The following is a 19,815-nucleotide window of genomic DNA, read 5'->3' as shown; positions in this document are numbered from 1 at the left end:
GACAAATTGTCATCCCTGCTTACAATTGATTAATGTCATAATTGTACTTTAATTTTTATACAATTGAAAAATATTTTATAGAGGGTGAAATATATACGTATTATGTGTATATATATATACACATACATTACAATAATATATATATATACATATATACATATATATATATATATATACACACACATACATTGCAATAATATATAATCACTCTGACCTTCAAACTTCATAATCCAAAGTAGCTATTGAATTTGGTATACTTTGCTGCTTTTGCAAGGAAGGAGGACAGAGGAGATAGATTCAAGATTGAAGGGAGGGTCCAATTAAATAAGTTTATGCCCTGCCAAGTGCTAAGACCACTTGGAATGGTGTCAGTTTTGTTGGACCAGTAAAAATCAATATTGGTTCCACCTCTATTAGACAAAGAGTCAAGCCAAACACATCTCTCAATACAGCCACATCAACAAAACACAAATTTTTATACATTATTTCTTCTCACCCAACATGGAGGCCAACAGTATCACATGTCTCCATGTTGTCTACAATAAAATTACATCAAAACAAAATCTCCAAATACAACCACATCAACAAAACACGTCTCTCAATACAATCACATCAATAAAACACAAAATCTCATACATTTTTGTTGGTCCAGCACCCATTAACACCACTTTTATTTGTAGTCATTCTTACACCACATAAGCAAAACACTTCTCTCAATACAACCACATAAGCAAAACACGATTCACAATACAGTCACATCAACAAAAGACAATATTTTTATTGACCCAATAACACTTTACCATTATAAGTGTCATTCCGTAACTAGTCAAAAGGGTTAAAAAAACAAAAACAAAATTCAACCCAAAAGGAAAACAAAGAAGGTTTAGACATCACTTCACAGTAACAAAAAAACACCCAAAAACACTTTGCAAACAACCCAAACACATCTCACTCAAGACAGCATGACAACAGCCTTAAAATGAAAAGCTCTAGTTAGCAAATTAACACAAAAGTCACCCAAAAATACATTAGTTAAGAAGCCCACTTTATTATTATTAATGAATTAATTCAGAATCATTCCCCCAATAAAAATCAGACCAAACTTGGCCTTAAATGATAGATGTTTCCTCCTAAGACACTGTCTCCCATTCCCCACACAAACAAAAGCTGCTACAATCGGTCTAATACCCTCCTAATATGGTTTGGACAAGGGCTGATCTGTGTCCCATGATCCTCTTCCATCTCCTTGGCCATGTTTAGGCTTCTGGGTCTAGCTGCAGACTGCAGAGGGAGTGATTATTTAGATAAAGATTGAGTATTTTTGTTGTTGTGTTGGGTGGGGGAAGATGAATAGTGGTGGTCGAGGTGGAGGTGGGGGTGGGGATGGTGGGACAAGGATGTCGACCGGAGTGATGGCAATGAGGTCTCCTTTTACAGTGTCTCAGTGGCAGGAATTGGAACACCAAGCTTTGATCTTTAAGTACATGATGGCAGGTTTGCCTGTGCCGCCTGATCTTGTGCTTCCCATTCAGAAGAGCTTTGAGTCCATTTCTCATAGGTTCTTCCACCATCCCACCAGTAAGCCCAACTTTACCTAAACCCATCTCTCTATTTATGCTTGTTTGTGTACCCAGTCTGCTCTTATTTGTCCCTCTTTTTCTTTCTCTGCAGACTTGGGTTTGGTTTGATATTTTTTGTTTTTTCCTTTTTGGGTTTGATTTGATTTGGGGAAATCTTATTTATTTGATTTTCTTTTCAATTTATTCATAAAAATGGAAGTCGATTATTTTCATTTATATCCACAGAAGTATTTTCAATGTTTTCTCATGTATCCTTATTTTTGGTAATTTTAACATTGATGTTGTTTTTTCGGGGGATGCCAATACTCTTACCTTTTGATTGATAGAGATTTGGGATCTTCTATTGGTCTTTAACCCCAATAAAGAAACATCTTTCACAAGCTTTGAATAAGAGTTGGTTGGGGATTTGGGAATGTTATACTACTTGGGATATTAAAAATCAGATTTGCTTCTAGATTTGGAGTCAACATGGTAAGCAAACATTTTCCATGTTTTTGGAAATCTGTGATTTTTCAAGAAGTAATATTTAGACGAAATATTCAATTGGTACTACAAAAAAAATTTATCAAAATTTTTTTCTTGATGAGGCCATCAGTGATTTCATGGTTTATATTCTTTATTGAAAGTGTCTTATGTCTTCATGCTCTTTTTGGTTTATTTATGTTGTATCAAGGATGTTTTGTCTGATGCCATTCTTTTCTCAAGTTGTTCTTTAGTCATCCATGTGATATTACTTAATCTCTTGATGAAGACATGTCACTTTTAGCATAGTTTATTTATTCAGAGCCTTTTTATCATAAAGTGTCATTCCATTCTTATAATAGTGAACTGATCATTGTGTATTATTAATTTATTATTATACACGATGTAAATAGTAATCTGTTCAAGTTATATTATTGTGACTCTTGGTGGTGAATTCTTGGATATCAAATTGGACTGTGATTATGCAGTGGGTTATTGTGCTTTCTATGGGAAGAAGGTGGACCCTGAGCCAGGACGATGCAGGAGGACTGATGGGAAGAAATGGAGGTGCTCCAAAGATGCATACCCGGACTCTAAGTACTGTGAGCGCCACATGCACCGTGGCCGCAACCGTTCAAGAAAGCCTGTGGAATCACAATCCATGACACAGTCATCACCTACAGTGACATCACTGACTGTTACTGGAGCAACACCAGGAGTGGGAAGCTTGCAGAACCTTCCACTGCATTCATTTGGTAATCTACAAGGATCTGGCTCTGGAACCAGCCTATCCAATGTGGATTCCATTCCCTTTGGAATCCCGAGCAAAGATTACAGGTATACTGTTTTTGCAATTGCTGGTTTCCACTTGATATTCCGAGAATGCGGGGCTAAAGATATAAATCTCTAATTGTGTTAGTTCTTTATGTTTGAGATATATATATCAGCAGTTTGAGAGGTTAATTCCCTTTTAGGGTTTTTATAGCGGGGGCCAAGTTACTAAGCTGGAAGGCTTTGGTGGTAAGGACAAAGTTCCTCCTGGCTCTTATTGATATATAAATATGTGGATTTGGTGTTTCCATTTGTTACACTAATCTCAAACGTCGATGTTCTTTCGTTTATGACAATCTCTTGGAGGCCAATAGATCTACCTTTTCTGTAATTTGTTGCACCTCTTCGCTGTGTCAGTAATATCATTTTTTCATTCGGAAGAATTCTTTTTAGCTGTTGCCACTAAGATCTTTTTCTTTGGGTTGCTCATATTGATGGAATTTGTGATAGAAATGTCATCTGGGTAGTGGAAATATTTCAGTTGCATAAATGTTTTCAGTTTCTGTTACGGTCGGGGTTTCTACAGAATTGCAGATATGGAGGTTTTGTACAGCATTTGTTTAAAAATCTTTCCTCTCTATTTGGTACTTTGCATTGTATTTTTTTCTGTAAAGTCAGTCTAGCAAGAATGGTTAGTTACAGGTTCAAAATTGGCACTCTTAACCAATTTTTTTAGCATTGTATGTTTGAACTTTTAATCATTGTCCATGGCTGTCTTTTGTTCTCTTGATATTTTCAGTATTCCGCAGCTTAATTTGACTTGTCAATAGCTTTAGGCCTTTAGCTGTTCAATCTAATGTTTTGCTGCTGGCCCTGGCCCATTGATCATGAGATTATGTGATTGGATATGGAAGAACTCCTGCCATCTGGGCAATGGATAAGTCACATGAATTTCTTCTTCTTTTTTAAGTCTCAGGCTTCTGGGCCCTGATGTCTGTGATAAATGTTACAGAAACCCCCTTGTTTTTGCAGAGCATGTTTTACTGTCCTCTTTTTGCTCTGCTTATTCACCATTTCTTTTCTTTTTTTTGCGTGCGCAACTGTCTTGAAGAGCATTTTCTTAGCATGCCAGTTGGTGGCAATTCACTCAACAAATTCTAAGTCAGAAACAGAAATATAAGAAGGGTTGGCTTATTGGTTTTATGGAAATTAGGTTCAAAAACTGTGTTTAATCTCATGATGGGAAGGAAAACGACGGATAAAAGGGTGTCATCCTGCATATATTTGGCCAAAGGGCGACATCATACATCTGGCTGTCGAGCTTGGTGATGTGATTTTATGCTTTCTAGTTCTTGCACTCTGTATTTTATGGTACCATTATGGCTATCTTGAATGATAGAAACCTTGCCGGACAGCGTTGCATACTCCAATACCTGCTATCATCTGATCCCTTAAGAATTTATTGCTTTCAAAGCTCTCTTTTATCTTCCTTTTCTGATAGAATTCCAGGGAGCAATGTGTAGATATTGTCTTCAAAGTTCTTTTCTTTACAAAAATCGACTACATTGTGATTGCTCTCCGAATCTGCTTTAAATGACTGTGGGAAGATACAGGTATCTTCAAGGGCTGAAACCCGAGGTTGGCGAGCGAAGCTTCTTCACTGAAAATTCAGGAAACGATAGGGGTCTCCAGATGGACTCAACACCATACAATTCATGGCCAGTGATGCCACCAACAGTCTCTTCATTTCCTTCTTCAAAATCAAGTGGCAACCCAATGATGCAGCACGATTATCCACAGCACTTGTTTTTCAGTAGTGAATTTGCCTCGGGAGAGACTCTGAAACAACCGGAGGCCCATGCTCTCCGACCTTTCTTCGACGAGTGGCCTAAGACTCAGGATTCTTGGTCTGGTCTTGATGAGGAGAGATCCAACCATGCCTCATTCTCCACGACCCAGCTCTCGATATCCATTCCAATGTCATCATCTGACTTCTCCACGACAAGTTCTTGATCCTCCACATGGTAAGTTTGATATTAATTTTTTTTTTTTTCCAAGTCCCCTTCACTGGTTACATACTGTCTGTATTTGATATGTTGCTGCAGATGATGCGAGAATGTGGATTAGGAATTTCAACAGCTCTATTGCAGAAAGCACTTACCAAATCACAACACTGTGAGTTTTGTGTTTCTATTTTTCCAGAACTCGGGTTATTTACTTGGTTGTGTAATATACATTATACTATAGATTCTCAAGCTTGAGTTGACATTTCGATTTCTAATAAAAAAAAAAAAACTGTATCTGGTGGTTTAGAGATTCAGAAAATTGTGTTGTTACTAATTTAGAAGTTCAGCCTATTATAATTGTTGGGGGTTAGTTGCACTCCACGGATTCTCATTCGCACTCCAAAAAAGGCAAAAAATCATAGCCTAAAAACCCCTCACGCACCAAAACTGTTTCTCCCCTCCTTCCCCCTTTTCTTCCCTCTCCCTCTTTGTTTCTTCCCGTTCCTCTCTCTTTAAAATCTTCAACGCCGCCGTCCTTCTCGCTTTTATCCATGGCGGTCACTCCTTATATCTTCCCGGTGTATTGACATGTTTACTTGTTCTATCTTTTTACTGCATTGTGGTAGTTGATGGCCTGGTAGAAGGGTTTAATAGACCAAGCAGTGCATATTAAGTAAAGTGAGGTGAAAAAGACCAATAAAAAAAAATCCATGGAAGTAACAAACCTGGAGCATTTCCAGTAGCACGCAGAAAAGTATTCATTTCACTCTAGTTTGTCTTAACCAAAAAGTTTCCTCCAGTTCTAAGGATGGTCGAAGGAAGAAAACCCTGAGATGAACTATTGGGTCGAAGCACAGATGAGAGAAAATTCAAGTGTTCTATCCACTCTTGATCTTTACAAGTCCACACAAATGAAAGCCACTGCAATGTCATCGATAGAGATGTGCAGGAGATCCATAACAGTTGGCAAAAGCTTCTCTGAGATAATCAAAACCAATAGGCCCCTTCAACAAAGGCACCATCATTCTTATCCGTGCTTTGCTTATCTCTCTCTTTAGTGCCCATCACACGAATTAAAAAAAGAACCAAGTTAATGTAAATGGTTTATGCCAAGTTAATGCTCTGCTCTTTTTTTCTAGTTATAAGTGTGTTTGGAGTGTATTCGGTTTTTTTTTTTGAAAAACCATAAAAAAAAAAAGAGTGGTGTACTCAGACCAAATCAAATTTTAATTGGGTTTCTTAATTTTGGGATGTGAATGGGAATCCGTGGAATGCAATTAGCCCCCATCATTATAATCTGGACTTCACTTCTTCCCCTGGTAGATTTAGAGTATTCAGTCCCTTGTCCACTCGGTAAATTATCCGGGCATTGGGGCCCCGCCCACTCAAGCCGGGTGTTACATTCACATTCAGAATAGTCACGTCGATCGAATAGTAATCTCTATTTATGTTCCCTGGTATGAACTCATTCCACATATGGAGATGGTGTATCCACCACAAATAAACTCCACGAGACACACAGCCAGAGTTTGTAACCTTCTCTACTGAAAAAATAATGGAACTCTGGTTCATTATCCTCATCTCCATCTCCATAGCAGCCCTCCTCAAAGCTCTCATCAACTTCACAAACAAACCAACCAAGAACCTCCCTCCAGGCCCTTTTACCATTCCTATCATCAGCAATATCCTATGGCTTCGCAAATCTCTTTTAGGCCTTGAACCAATTCTTCGGTCTCTTTCTGCCAAATTAGGCCCTGTAATCACCCTCCACATCGGCCCTATCACTGCCATCTTCGTCTCCGATCGCTCCCTCATTCACCAGGCTTTGGTCCAAAACGGACCAACTTTTGCCAACCGTCCACCTCCCGGCATTGTTGACCGGATTCTCAGTTGCAATCAACACAACATCAACTCTGCTCCCTATGGTCCAACATGGCGCCTCCTGCGGCGTAATCTCACTGCAGAGATTCTCCATCCTTCGCGGGTGAGAGCCTACTCGCAGGCCCGCAGATGGGTATTGCAAATTCTGATAGATCGGCTGAAATCAAAGTCGGAACCCGGTGAGACAGTTCGCGTGGTGGATGAGTTTCAGTACGCCATGTTTTGCTTGCTAGTTCTCATGTGTTTTGGGGACAAGCTAAGTGAAACTCAGATTAAAGAAATCGAATCCGTCCAGCGAAACGTGCTTCTGGGTTGCATTAGATTCAGTGTTTTCAATTTCTGGCAGACTGTGACAAAGATTTTGTTGCGGAAGCGATGGCAGGAGTTCTTTAAGGTTCAGCAAGAACAAAAAGATGTTTTTATTCCTCTTATAAGAGCAAGGAAGAATTTAAAGCAAGACAGTTTCAGTAAATCAATGGAGAAACAAGAAGATTACGTGTTGTCGTATGTCGATACATTGTTGGATTTGGAACTTCCCGAAGATAAAAGAAAGCTTGATGAGAAGGAAATGGTAGCCTTGTGCTCTGAATTCTTTACTGCAGGTATATTTTTTTTTGAGAAGAGGGAATCTACCGAAAACACATCTCGCCATGGTTAACCCACAGGCAGGTTAAGTCCTGGGCCAAAGCCATTGCACTAGTGTGGGTGCATTAAGAGATTCAAACCGTTAACTTAATCATTTGAACCAACGATTTTTTTTTCTTCGTGAATGCAGGTACCGATACTACTTCCACTGCATTGCAATGGATAATGGCTAATTTGGTGAAGTACCCAGAAATTCAAGAAAAGCTATTTAGAGAAATCAAAGGAGTTGTTGGAGATGGAGAGGAATTGATCAAAGAAGATGACTTGCAGAGGCTGCCATATCTAAAAGCTGTGATATTGGAAAGCTTAAGGCGACACCCGCCCGGACATTTTGTTTTGCCTCATGCAGTTACAGAGGATACAGTGCTGGATACATACTTGATACCCAAGAATGCAGTTATCAATTTCATGGTAGCAGAGATAGGTTGGGACCCCAAAGTGTGGGAAGAACCAATGTCGTTCAAGCCGGAAAGGTTCATGAGCAGTGATGGAGGTAAAGGAGGAGAAGTGATTGATATAACAGGGAGTAAAGAGATTAAGATGATGCCATTTGGGGCTGGTAGGAGGATGTGTCCTGGTTATGGCTTGGCTATTCTTCATTTGGAGTATTTCGTGGCAAATTTGGTATGGAATTTCTTATGGGAAGCTAAGGATGGAGATGATGTTGATTTGTCAGAGAAGTTGGAATTCACAGTGGTGATGAAGAATCCATTGCAGGTCTGCATTTCTCCCAGGTCAAGAAATAAGTAATTACCTATGTTCGCATATCTTCTGAATTGGAATGAATCCTCTTACCAGCATTTACTGTGAATCGTTAATAATTGCATGAATTCATCAAATCCCACAAATTGTCTTTAATCAGACAACAATAAGTCAATAATAAGCACTAGGTATCCCCTCCTCGATGGATTTAGGGTTTTACAATTCCCTAAAATATACAATTTACAGAAAAAGTCTTACAAAAGTCTTAAAATGAAAAACAAAAATATAGTATAATGTAACACGCCTCTGATAAGATACCACGTCGAGGAGAATGAGGGATGAATGACAATAGATAAGAAAAACTCACAACCTAACACATTAAGATCGATTTTCTGGGCCTAAGCAAGGACATTGGGTCTGAAAGAACAAATCCGTGTCAGCTCTTGGCTTAGAGTGGACAATATTTTAATGTGTTTGGGCTTGTGAGCATTGCGAGTCTTCCACAGTCCAACCCAACTTCTCCAAAGGCAAAAGGTCTTCATAATTGGTGTTTTCATCGAGCGAACTCTATCAAAGATTGTGGGTTGTTAGTTGGACCAGTGACGGGTTGGGTCGGCATTCAGAATGGGCGTATCGTAAAAAGAAGGCGAGAAGCCCAGTTATTGGAAAATGACAAAGGCTATGAATGAAGGCTACTCTGGTATGAACTCATTCCACATATGGAGATGGTGTATCCATCACAAAATAATACACAATCTTAGATAAAAACAAACAAATATGAAACATCTCCCACATCGAGTCACTTCTATCACCGACTTCACTAGACACAGCCAAAGATTAGGTGTTTTCAATTTATGGCCGATTGTGAAAGATTTTGTTGCATAAGCGATGTCAGGAGTTCTTGAAGGTTCAGCAAGAACAAGAAGATGTTTTGATTCCTCTGATAAGATCAAGAAAGAATGTAAAGCAAGACAGTTTGAGTAAATCAATGGAGGAACAAGAAGAGTACGTGTTATCCTACGTCGATTCATTGTATTGCAGTGGGTTATGGCTAATTTGATGAAATACCCAGAAATTCAAGAAAAACTATTTAGAGAAAACAAAGGAGATCTAGGAGATGGAGAGGGATTGATCAAAGAAGTTAGAAGATGACTTGCAGAGGATGCCATATCTAAAAGCTGTAATATTGAAAAGCTTAAGGCGACACCCTCCCAGGCATTTTCTGTTGCCTCATGCAGTTACAGAGGATACAGTGCTGGATACATACTTGATACCTAAGAATGCAATTATCAATCTCAATTTGGCAGAGATGGGTTGGGACCCAAAAGTGTGGGAAGATACAATGTCGTTCAAGCCGGAGAGGTTCATGAGCAGTGATGGAGGCAAAGCACGAGAAGTGATTGATATAACGGGGAGCAAAGAGATTAACATGATGCCATTTGGGACTGGTAGAAGGATGTGTCCTGGTTATGGCTTGGCAATTCTACATGTGGAGTATTTCGTGGCAAATTTGGTATGGAATTTCGTGTGGGAAGCTAAGGATGGAGATGATGTTGATTTGTCAGAGAAGATGGAATTCACAGTGGTGATGAAGAATCCATTGCTGGTCTACATTTCCCCCAGGTCACAAAATAAGTAATTACCTATCCTTGTGTTCTGAATCAGAATGTATCATCATCTTACCAGAATTTAATGTGAACGATTAATAATCGCATAAATTCATCAACTACCACAAATTGTCTTAATCTGGGCAACAGTAATAAGCACCACGAGTTCCATGTGAGGTATTCCTCTCAATCAAGTAATAACAGATATACAGATAAAAAAGTATTAAGATATCTTGATGTTAATGATGTCATACCGCCAAACGTCCCGCGGAAAATAAAGCCCAGCTGGGCACATATGTACTGCAAGAGGGGCAATGTGCTGCTATACTTAACCCATTTAACAAAAGATCTGCAAAAGAAAATGAGTACCAGCAATTGGAATCTAGAAAGAAAAAAAATTGAGAACTGCCTATTTAGATTACGCGATTTCTATTATATTTACAAGGAGAAGCGGAAACTCACTCCTTGATAACATGTGTGCCTTCCTGTAAGGCTGTAAGTAATTGAATGCACTGCTGAGACAGAAATTTAAATTGCCCACAATCTCTGGCAGAAAATTTCGGTCACTTTCAAGTTTTAGGCTTCTTTGGTGTACTTGAGTTCTCAGGTTCAGCCTTACGCTTTATCCCCAAGAAATGTTCAACCTGAAAGAAGAATAAATTACACTGTTATCTCACACTGATTGACAAATTCAAGATATAGAAGATGAAACATTGGAAGAAAATCAGAACGGCACTAACGTGAACCATATGACATACGAATATGGTTCTAAGAAACTGAGAAATGTACAGTGAACAAACAAAGCATTCCTGCCAACAGATTTTTAAGTAAATCAAAATGCCTGACGTACTGAAAATTAGCACCTCAAACTTTTCTTTTTTGGGTTGCAAGGGGATGGGGCAATAAATATGGGAAGCTAGAGCTTTGGAGTCCAGTTCATCAAACCTGCAGTTTAAACCCTGGAGCTAAACAACCAATAAGCCAAAGGCTGGAACTGGAAGGGAGGATTGGGTGCTGAGGCATGTGCCTAGGGCAATATGAGACCTTTGCACCTTAGGTTACCTTTTCTTGGGAGAAAAACTACTATATAATCTTACCGAATGCCATAGAAAAATAAGAACATTAGAAGGCATTAAAAGAGTGCCACCAAAAGGGAGGTAGAGAATCAACTACAACCTACTAAATCAGAAACACTGAAGTATATATTCTACCCCCTCAAACAACCCCCTAATGTTTCATTTCTTCATTAGTTCAATGAAAAGAAGCCTAGAAGCTCGAACTGGAGAAAGGATAATTGTGTAACAGTGAAAATAATATTCTTAACAAATTCAATGTGATCACCATGTCCAGCAATTTTTCTCCTTTCTTTATTTTTCTATCCCTGTACAAAAGGGAAAATCTGAAATTACAATGTCAACACACAACCACGATTTTTTAAAACCTATTTAACTGTCAAAGAAGAGGAAGGAAAGCAAGCAGAACAATTAACATCAATCAAAGCTACAGCAAGTTAGAAAAGCTTAAATAATTCAACAAGCTAGTCTATAAATCCAGAAGCCCAAAACGCACGAATTTAGCCTACCTTTCTATCACCAAGCATGGGTGTCAATCCCCCAGGGAGATCCTTTTCAATAGTAGCAAAACCACTGCTTGGATCACTAGTTTGCCTGCAACAAAATACAAACAGAAAACAAATATGCATGCATATAAGCATCTTATGCAAATAAGAAGCATGTTGCATATTTATCAAAAAAAAAAAGAAGCATGTTGCGTATCATGTACTCATGTTTTATCATTCCATTTTTCGATTCCGAAGTATTCTAATTCAATGTTCACAAAGTTTACAATGAAGCATTTGACCATCACTATCCACCAACAAAAGACACTAGCCAAAACAGGATGGACAGAAAAAGATCTACCAAAGAGGTAAAGAGACCAAATTGTATTAAGGTCTAGAAAAATCAGTAAACTCTGATAAAATGCCATGGGAATGGTCCTATGTCCATCTGAATAGCTAGGTTTAACCAACCAAATCACCCAAGTTCTCATATGCTTCTGACAGAACTCATTTCGGTAAAGCAACAATCTGTTTCCTCGCCTCCCACTATGTAATCAAACACAAGCGAGGCAGGTGATCAACTCATTGCAACATAAATTTCAAGAAACAATTAAGTACTATGTGTCCGTTGCTTGATTCGTAGAGTGGAAAGACATTAAGGGAGTGACAAAAGTAGCTATAAGAATTAAGAACTAGATAAAACATTCAACTTTCAGCAGTGTAGATTTCTTAGATATCTGCTTCCATTATCAAAACTGCTCCCTACCTCATTCTTATTCAATTTCAACAGTTACATACAGAAGAAAAGAAATAGAAGAGACGTACCCAGGTTTAACGTGACCGCTTAAAACAAGGTAGGGTGTCTTTAACTGAGCTTGAGCTTCTCTCATCCTCGCAACAGACAGTGATGGTGTATCCGAATTCTTCATTTGCTTCAACTTCAATTCTTCTTGGTATTGCTTCATCCTTTTCTCTTGCTTCATTTTGCCAGGCCCCTTGCCATGGAATTTGTGGGAGAGCAAACGAAAAGCTTCTTTTGGAGTCAACTGGAAAATAAAGGAAACAACTCAGATTAAATATCATCGTCAAGTAATTATTATGTTTAAAAGTGATAACTATGCTTATGTGAGGATTTATGGGACCCAGATGTAGCTTTACCAGGACACTCTAAAGTTGGAAGGAATGTTACTACAAGCCCTAGCCATCTAGGGAAGACATACCTAGTTGACATGACACCCATTTAGCCTTTCTAAGCCTTCAGCCTCACAAAACAGTACCCACCAACTGACAAAACTGCATGCATTATAGATCCTTCATTCGAATGTAAAGGAGAAACCAAAAACTTATGGTAACTTATAAGGAATATTAAAATCATTTCCAGAACAAACACTCCCCGCCTGGCACCCACTAAGGGGTCTGAAACCCAAGATCCCAACCAGTTATACTTCAAAAAGCTTGCTCCAATCTCTAGACATATCATATCAACATATATCTAAAGCCAAAATCAGCCCATAGAAAAGCGTAATCATCATATGAACAAAAAAAATTGGCATACAAAGTTCCATTGCATGTATCAAGTAACAAACCATCATTATGTTTCACACCCATATTATATTTACTAGATAACTTTGAGCGCAACAGAACCACAGCATAGGCTTATTAAACCACAAGAACAGTGTCAAATGAAGTGCTCAAGAACTTACCACACGCCCGAACTCATCTGTCCGCTCAAGACGGATGTCCTTGAATTTTTCATTACCAGCATCATCCACAATGCCAACAAGTTTGCTCTTTTTCTTGTCCATATTCCTACCACCCCATTCAACAGTTTCTTTCAGGGTTCCACGCTCTTTGAGCAGCTTCAAAACTCCAGATAAACCTTTCCCCACTGCAACTTCATGAATCGTTTCATCTGGAATTATTTCTTCTGTATTGTTGTTAGCAGGCATTTCATCCATTATTGAATCCTGCAAAGCTTCTGTCCACCCACCAGCCTCATCTTCTCCTTCTTGATCAGAAGCCTTTGGATCTTCATCCTCCTCCATAAAAACATCTTCACTGTCTGGTTTGCGGGTGTCTGAAAGAACAAAAGCAAAATGGTTGGCAATTCTGAAAAAAACCCACTTTGAACAAAAAAAATATATAAGATAACTAAGGATGAAGAATCAAAGATACAAAATGCATTTTACTGTGAAGAGATTAACAATTCCAGCTCGAGTAAAATGCATGTTCAAACAGCCTGAGGACCACTATAAGTTTGAACGTGCATTTGTGCATTTTACGTCAAGCTGAAGACCACCTCAATCAAGGGGCCATAAAAGTGCATTGCCAACAAGCAAAATGTCCAGGCAATCATATAAAACTTCAGCAGTCCTAACTTGCTTGTATTTCAGATTTGTCCAAATTCAAAGGATGCAAAAATGAGGGTGGCAAGCAAGCAAACCTTCATCGAGCTGAAGACCCCAAACAAACTCTTCCATTTCTGTAAAGACTATCCTGTTCTCTTGTGACTCATCTTTTGTGACAATTTGATCATCTGCACTTTGACTGATAACAGTGCTGGCACGGTGGGCAACTGCCTGAGGACCAGAAGCTGCTTCTTCTTGCTTCTTCAGTGCTAATTTCCTGGCTCTTTCTAAGGATTTATAAAGATCCTCATCATCATCAGCATACACAGGATTTTCATCTTCTTCTGGTTTACTAGGAAGAGTTTGTTCCATCCGCAGTGATTTAGATGCCTCATCCGCTTTAGCATAAGCTGCTTGGTATGCAGTACTTCTCATTTCAGCCTCAGATCTCTCCAGCTCCTCCTTAATAGCCTGTCTTCTCCCATCATTGCGAGAACCAATATCTCCAACACCTAATCCTGTGGCAACAGCCTCTGCTTCGAGGGCATCAATATCCAGCTTATCTCTCTTTCGCAAGGATTTTTTCTTCTTGGGCTTTTTAAACTGAAGCATTTCTTCAGTAGTATAGTAATCTGATGAGATTTTTGCAGCTGAGTTGAGATCCTCAAATTGATTACTTGTCGAACCACCCTGGATTCTTCTTCGGAGCTGACAATTTATCAGGAAGAAAAGTCAATAAGCAAAAACAATACATCTCCCTATTCACATCCCCTAAATCACAACATGAAAGGAGACATTACCTCCTCCAGTTTCTTCTCTGCTTCGGCTGTGAAGCGCCCCCGCCCATCAAGGACTAGTCCCTGCCAAAAGAGAACCAATTGACATGATAACGTATTTGTCCAAGTATGAGAAATTAAATATTTAAAAAAAACGCAAAATTTCAATATATAACCTCATCTTCAGCTGGATCATCATACTGAGGAAGTATTTTCTTCTCCAAAGAAATGTCATCATTGAACCTACAATATAAGAAAGGTTTACCACTTAGCGAGTCACTCTACCACACTTATAAAGGATAATCCTGCTTGCAGTAATTCTCATCTTACTTATCCTCATGGATTCCTGTTTTCTTCTTTGCAGCCTTATAAGCGTCATTCCGGCGTTTTTGCTCTCCAATTTCAACATTTTCAAGCATATCAGCATCTGCCACATTAGACCAACAACATCTCACATCATATGGCTAAGTGATCTCATACAGCCTAAATAAGAAAATGTCACACCAAAACATTTTTACCTTCATTGATGTCACCATTAGCAAGTATACTCTGATCTTTCAGAGTTAAAACAACCGATCCACCTTCCATTAATTTGTCGAGACCATGAAGAACTTTTGCTCCTGCTAAAGAGCCTGTTTGTAGGAGGCCAAGAAAAAAAAATTAGTCTTGAAAACAGCAACCAGAGATCCTCACTTAAACCTCACCAAGTTAATCTGCTCATACTTTAAAGATAAAAAGTTTTCAGATCCAAAATATGGACATAAAAATATTATGAGAATACAATTGAATAGGGTATAACAAATTCAACAACGAATAACTGATAAGGGTCCAAAATGTCACAAATGATTTATGTGGAGATGGCACCAGATTAAAGGAAAAGAAAGGGAAAAAAGAGAGGAAGAGGACAGAGAAAGAAGAATGTTATTGAGAGAGTGTCACCCTACGTAGGGTAACCTGATAGTATTAAAATAACAGAACAGAATGCAATCAAGGGGAAATTGCACACAAACACAACACATCTAACTCTTCTAGCAGTTTATATGTAAGCAGTCGCATGAATTTATTCAGAGCAAGGAGTAAGAACATGTTGAAACTTTTCTTCACTTAATTAGTTTCTAAAAATCTTAAGAAAAAACTTAGCACTTAGCAGCACCAACCGTGCTCAAGTTAGGCATTCAGATAAAACAGAAAATGGAACAGCTAGATATTTATGAGACAATTTTGGAAAATGATTACTAAATAACATACCACTATTCTGCTCACTCCCCTCCTCATCTTCAGTTTCTTCCTGACCAATATTGTCCTGAGAAAATTCAAACCACAAGTCACAAAAATCACATGAGATCAGTCATATACTGCAACACAAAATGAAATGCAACACCCTTCTGAAATGAACAAACCTGCTCCTCGAAAACCTTTGAGAGCTGTAACGCCTTTTCTTTCTCATCATTCTTTTTCTCCTCAAGTTTACGACTCTTATTAACCCATGATAAGATCTCAGAAGCACCTTCAGCTCTTTTCTTTTCTCTTTCTTCTCTCATCCTGAGCAAAAATTATATTACAATCTATCATGGAAAAAAAAACAAAGGAGAGTACAAACAATAATCTCCAAAGCAATATCACAAGATTACATCATCATTAGAAAAATACAACATTCAACAAATGACTTGAGCACAAAGTAATGTACCATAAATTCATCTGTAAACAATTTGAAAAAATCACTAGGTTTAGAAGATCTCATTCAAAACGCAACACTGGCAAACACAAAGCAGGTACAGGATAGACATGGAAAGCAACCAAAATTCCAATCCGTAGTCTAAACTCCAAAATACAACACGAAAGATACTCCAAATGGAAAAACACTTAAATATTTGTCAAGCCACAGGAAACTAATTAAACAATGATAAAGACAACAGTGCAAGTTTTACTAAACCATTCTTACACAACCATGCAATGAAAAAAAAAAGGCAAGATTGTACAAGTCTTTGGTTATCAACATTGCATGTTAAAAACATGGTCAGTTAACTAACCTCAAAAGGACAAAACACCATCCAAAATCTTGTTTAGCAATAGACATATTAACATTGACCAAAAACCCAGAAAACACTTGATACAACAAAGAAGGACCAAGGATTTGAGCAACCTTTTTTCAAAAATATGTCAAATGAAACAAACAGACAGTGAAAAAGTATCAGCAGCTGGAGATAAACTTACCTGACAATGCGCTCCTCAAGCTCTGAAGCTGCAACATGCGCTCTGGCTGTGCCATCTTTATCGCGAAAAGAAACCTTCCCTGGCTTTGCAATGTCCTTATCCCTGTTATGATCATCAATGAATTTAAGTTTATCTTCCTCGCCTTTATCACGATCTTCCTCGCCACTTTTCTTGGTCACTCTTTCTCTATCCTTCAACCTATCTGTCTCTTGATCCATCTCCCTCTCCTTCTCCCTAGTCTTCTCTCTGGATTTTTGTCTATCTCTGTCATGATTGTCTTCCCTATCCTTCTCTTGGTCCTTATGCTTCTCAGTTTCCTTCCCCCTATCTTTCTCCTTTGTTTTTTCTCTCTCCTTTTCCTTTTCTCTATCCTGATCCCTGCCCTTTTCTTTCCCTCTCTCTTTATCGCCTTCTCTCTCTTTCTCCTTTTCCCGCTGCTTTTCCTTCCCTCTATCTTTCCTATCACGCTCACGCTCTTTCTCCCTGTACTTTTCCCGATCATAATCTTTCTCCCTCACCTTACTATCTTTATTCCTATCCTTATCTCTATGCTTGTCACGCTCCTTCTCCAAACCTTTAGTCTCCTTCTCTCTCTCCTTTGCAACATCATCACCACTTCTCTTAGACCGTTCTCGGTCTTTGTCTCTGTGATCCTTGTCTTTCCTATCCTTGCTCCGATGCTTACTCGACCTATCAGTCCCATTCCGCTCATAGCCATCATCATATGCCTCCCTGGTTGGGGAATCATGCTCATATCTATCCATGTCTACCACAACCGGAACTGAATCTGCAGTATACCAAGATATTTCCATCAACGGATATAAAAAAGGGAGTAAAAAAAAAAGCAAGAAAATTGTTTGAAGCCACATTAATTATAAGCTTGAATATATACCTGATAAAAACTTCTACAAAATTTAACAAAACTGACTAAAGCCCTAAAATCACAAGCCACAAATATGATCAGTAAAAATCACACCATATCCCTAACAGAACTATTCAGGTCCAACTATTGGCAACAAGCAGCATTACATAAACCGAAACATCAGTTTGTACAAAGAATTTCACCCAAGTTTGAATTGATTCTGAAGCACGAAAAACAAAAACCGAAAAATATCAAAACGATAGTTAACAATTTCAGTTTAGGACGATGAGGGTTTCAAGCCAACAAATAAGAAGAAATTGGGAGAAGATGGAGCAAGAGACTTACCTCGGAAGTCAGAATTTATGTTGGCGTCGGCCAATCTGAGAGAGGGTTTGTCGTTGTGGCTTCAAATATTGAAGAATTTCTTGCGCAGCTGATCTTTTCCTGATCGCTCCCACTCGACTTGCCGGTTGCTATGCCTCTTGTCTTCGGTTTGGGCCTTTTATCGATTGAACCAGCGGTTTTCGGAATATCAACATTAACATATACAAATACTTTTTTCCCAATTTATACAATTATTTGTCTGTTATTCTTCATTTAATAAATTTTGTAATTTCAATTCATAACTCATCAAATAAATAATAATTACCATATTATTACCATAGTTATTAAAAAAATAATATTATTAATTTTTTTATGCATATCATAAAAATTTTATTATTATTGCATTTCTGTGAACGTTAATATTGTGAAAACAATAGAGAGTATATAGTTATGAGGCTTTATAAAATAAAATAAATTTATTTAAGAGGATTAAACTTTAAATATGGATTTTTTGTATAATAGAAATCAAACAATAAGAATATGCAGTCACAAAAAACTTTAAATGGTGAATGTTGGCAAACCATTATGAAAAATTATTGTGTTGTCTAATCAAACGCGTCTTCCTCAAGATCATCCTTGTATTTTATAAAGATTATAAAAAAAAATAAATTTCATTGATTGATTGTGAGACCTACCATCAATGTAAGTGTTAAAAGTTTCATAACACTTGATGAAAGCCAAGCAATGTGATTTATAAACACGATCTAACATAATAACTATTGAGTCGTCTTTTAGAATGACAAAGCCGCATGGCCTTCGGCTCAAACTGTTGATAATACCTCAAGTGATTTTGGCTAAAATCTCTCTCGCCTCATTCTTCGACTTCTTTTTAATTTCTTCTTATTCGTAACAGTATGAAAATGAATTTTCAAGGAATTGGTTACTTTTTCAAACCCAAAATTTGTTTGGCCTATCCTTAGGTCTAAGGGCTGCACCATGTAGAGTTGCATTCCGAATGTGATCTGTTTATGCATTTGGGTTAGTGTTTGTTTATGAATTTGTAATTGAGTAATGTTTTCTTTTGCGAACTTTAATCCTATATCTATTATACAATTATACCTATTTAATTAGTAATAATAATTTTGTCCTAAAAAAAGAGGATGGAATGAGAATGGATGTAGTGGACGAGATTTATTTTATATTTTGTTAAGCATGTGGAATGTTATGTGGTCTGTAATGAGGCCCTTGGGGTAGCCTCAACCCATCCCTTAATCCCTAATTTATGCGACATGCACACATCATATGCGTAAAAAAGTTATGTCATCAACGTTGTGAGTTTGGGGAGGGGACTTCTTTGTTCTGTCCCCGTATCCATTAGTCAATATCCATATCCGTCAAGTATAATTTTAAGAACTTTAGTAATTATAAAAATCTCAAGTGTAAAAATGAAATATATATATATATATATATGAGTGAAGTTAATAGGTAAAATATGAGTATTATAAATAATATATATATAAGTGATAAGTAATAACATATACGAATACAGGATGGGTTGATTTCGACAAACTCGTACATTATTTTTCTTATAAAAATACTCATACCTGTTTCTGACCCGTTAACTAATTAAGCATCTTTGTATGATTTGAAAAGCGCCGTGAGGATACTCACTAAGAGCAATTGCAACAATGATATTTTGTTTGCCTATGAATGTATTTTTGATGGGTTATGGATGAAAAATGTGACACAACAATGTCAATTTATTGACCTTATTATGTTGGCCCAAGCATACTAGCATGGAGACTAGTTGGCGCATATGTTGGTTCACTTTGTCAATATAAGATCCACTTTAACATATATACACATATTTTTACCTAAAAATCAATATTGAGTCCCACATCTATTACACAAAAATCAATCAATAAATTTATATCATTGTATCAATATATTTGATTGGCCTAATCACATCAACAAAATATATATCCCAATACGATTTGTTAGCTCAGTAAAAAATTGTCATTGCAATTGCTTAAGACTTAAGAGTATTTTGAGAATGAGAGGTAGCTTGGTTGGTCAGGT

At 37.7% G+C, this 19,815-nt stretch overlaps 3 protein-coding genes and 1 pseudogene across 3 annotated transcripts; 3 read left to right on the top strand and 1 right to left on the bottom strand.

Annotated features, from left to right (window-relative positions):
• The first annotated feature begins 1,346 nt into the window (after positions 1-1,346).
• LOC119993728 (growth-regulating factor 4-like) lies at positions 1,347-5,133 on the top strand. Its single transcript, XM_038840947.1, has 4 exons — positions 1,347-1,578; positions 2,531-2,879; positions 4,427-4,837; positions 4,919-5,133. The coding sequence occupies exons 1-3, from the start codon at positions 1,347-1,349 to the stop codon at positions 4,824-4,826; spliced, it is 981 nt and encodes a 326-aa protein (XP_038696875.1). The 3' UTR covers positions 4,827-4,837; positions 4,919-5,133.
• Positions 5,134-6,327: 1,194 nt separating this feature from the next.
• On the top strand, positions 6,328-8,240 carry LOC119993196 (cytochrome P450 89A2-like). Its single transcript, XM_038840208.1, has 2 exons — positions 6,328-7,302; positions 7,476-8,240. Exons 1-2 carry the CDS (start codon positions 6,375-6,377, stop codon positions 8,093-8,095), a joined length of 1,548 nt encoding a protein of 515 aa, XP_038696136.1. The 5' UTR covers positions 6,328-6,374; the 3' UTR covers positions 8,096-8,240.
• A 144-nt stretch (positions 8,241-8,384) lies between these two features.
• On the top strand, positions 8,385-9,714 carry LOC119993197 (annotated as a pseudogene).
• A 28-nt stretch (positions 9,715-9,742) lies between these two features.
• LOC119993195 (SART-1 family protein DOT2) lies at positions 9,743-17,924 on the bottom strand. Its single transcript, XM_038840207.1, has 14 exons — positions 17,758-17,924; positions 16,551-17,337; positions 15,737-15,878; positions 15,585-15,639; positions 14,855-14,968; positions 14,667-14,763; positions 14,513-14,579; positions 14,361-14,420; positions 13,656-14,268; positions 12,916-13,289; positions 12,038-12,258; positions 11,237-11,321; positions 10,117-10,298; positions 9,743-10,003 (listed from the first exon to the last, which is right to left on the bottom strand). The coding sequence occupies exons 2-13, from the start codon at positions 17,312-17,314 to the stop codon at positions 10,224-10,226; spliced, it is 2,667 nt and encodes an 888-aa protein (XP_038696135.1). The 5' UTR covers positions 17,315-17,337; positions 17,758-17,924; the 3' UTR covers positions 9,743-10,003; positions 10,117-10,223.
• Positions 17,925-19,815: the final 1,891 nt, after the last annotated feature.

Source organism: Tripterygium wilfordii, chromosome 23 (genome assembly GCF_013401445.1).
Source record: "Tripterygium wilfordii isolate XIE 37 chromosome 23, ASM1340144v1, whole genome shotgun sequence".
NCBI lineage: Eukaryota > Viridiplantae > Streptophyta > Magnoliopsida > Celastrales > Celastraceae > Tripterygium > Tripterygium wilfordii.
This window is presented reverse-complemented; position numbering and strand designations above follow the sequence as displayed.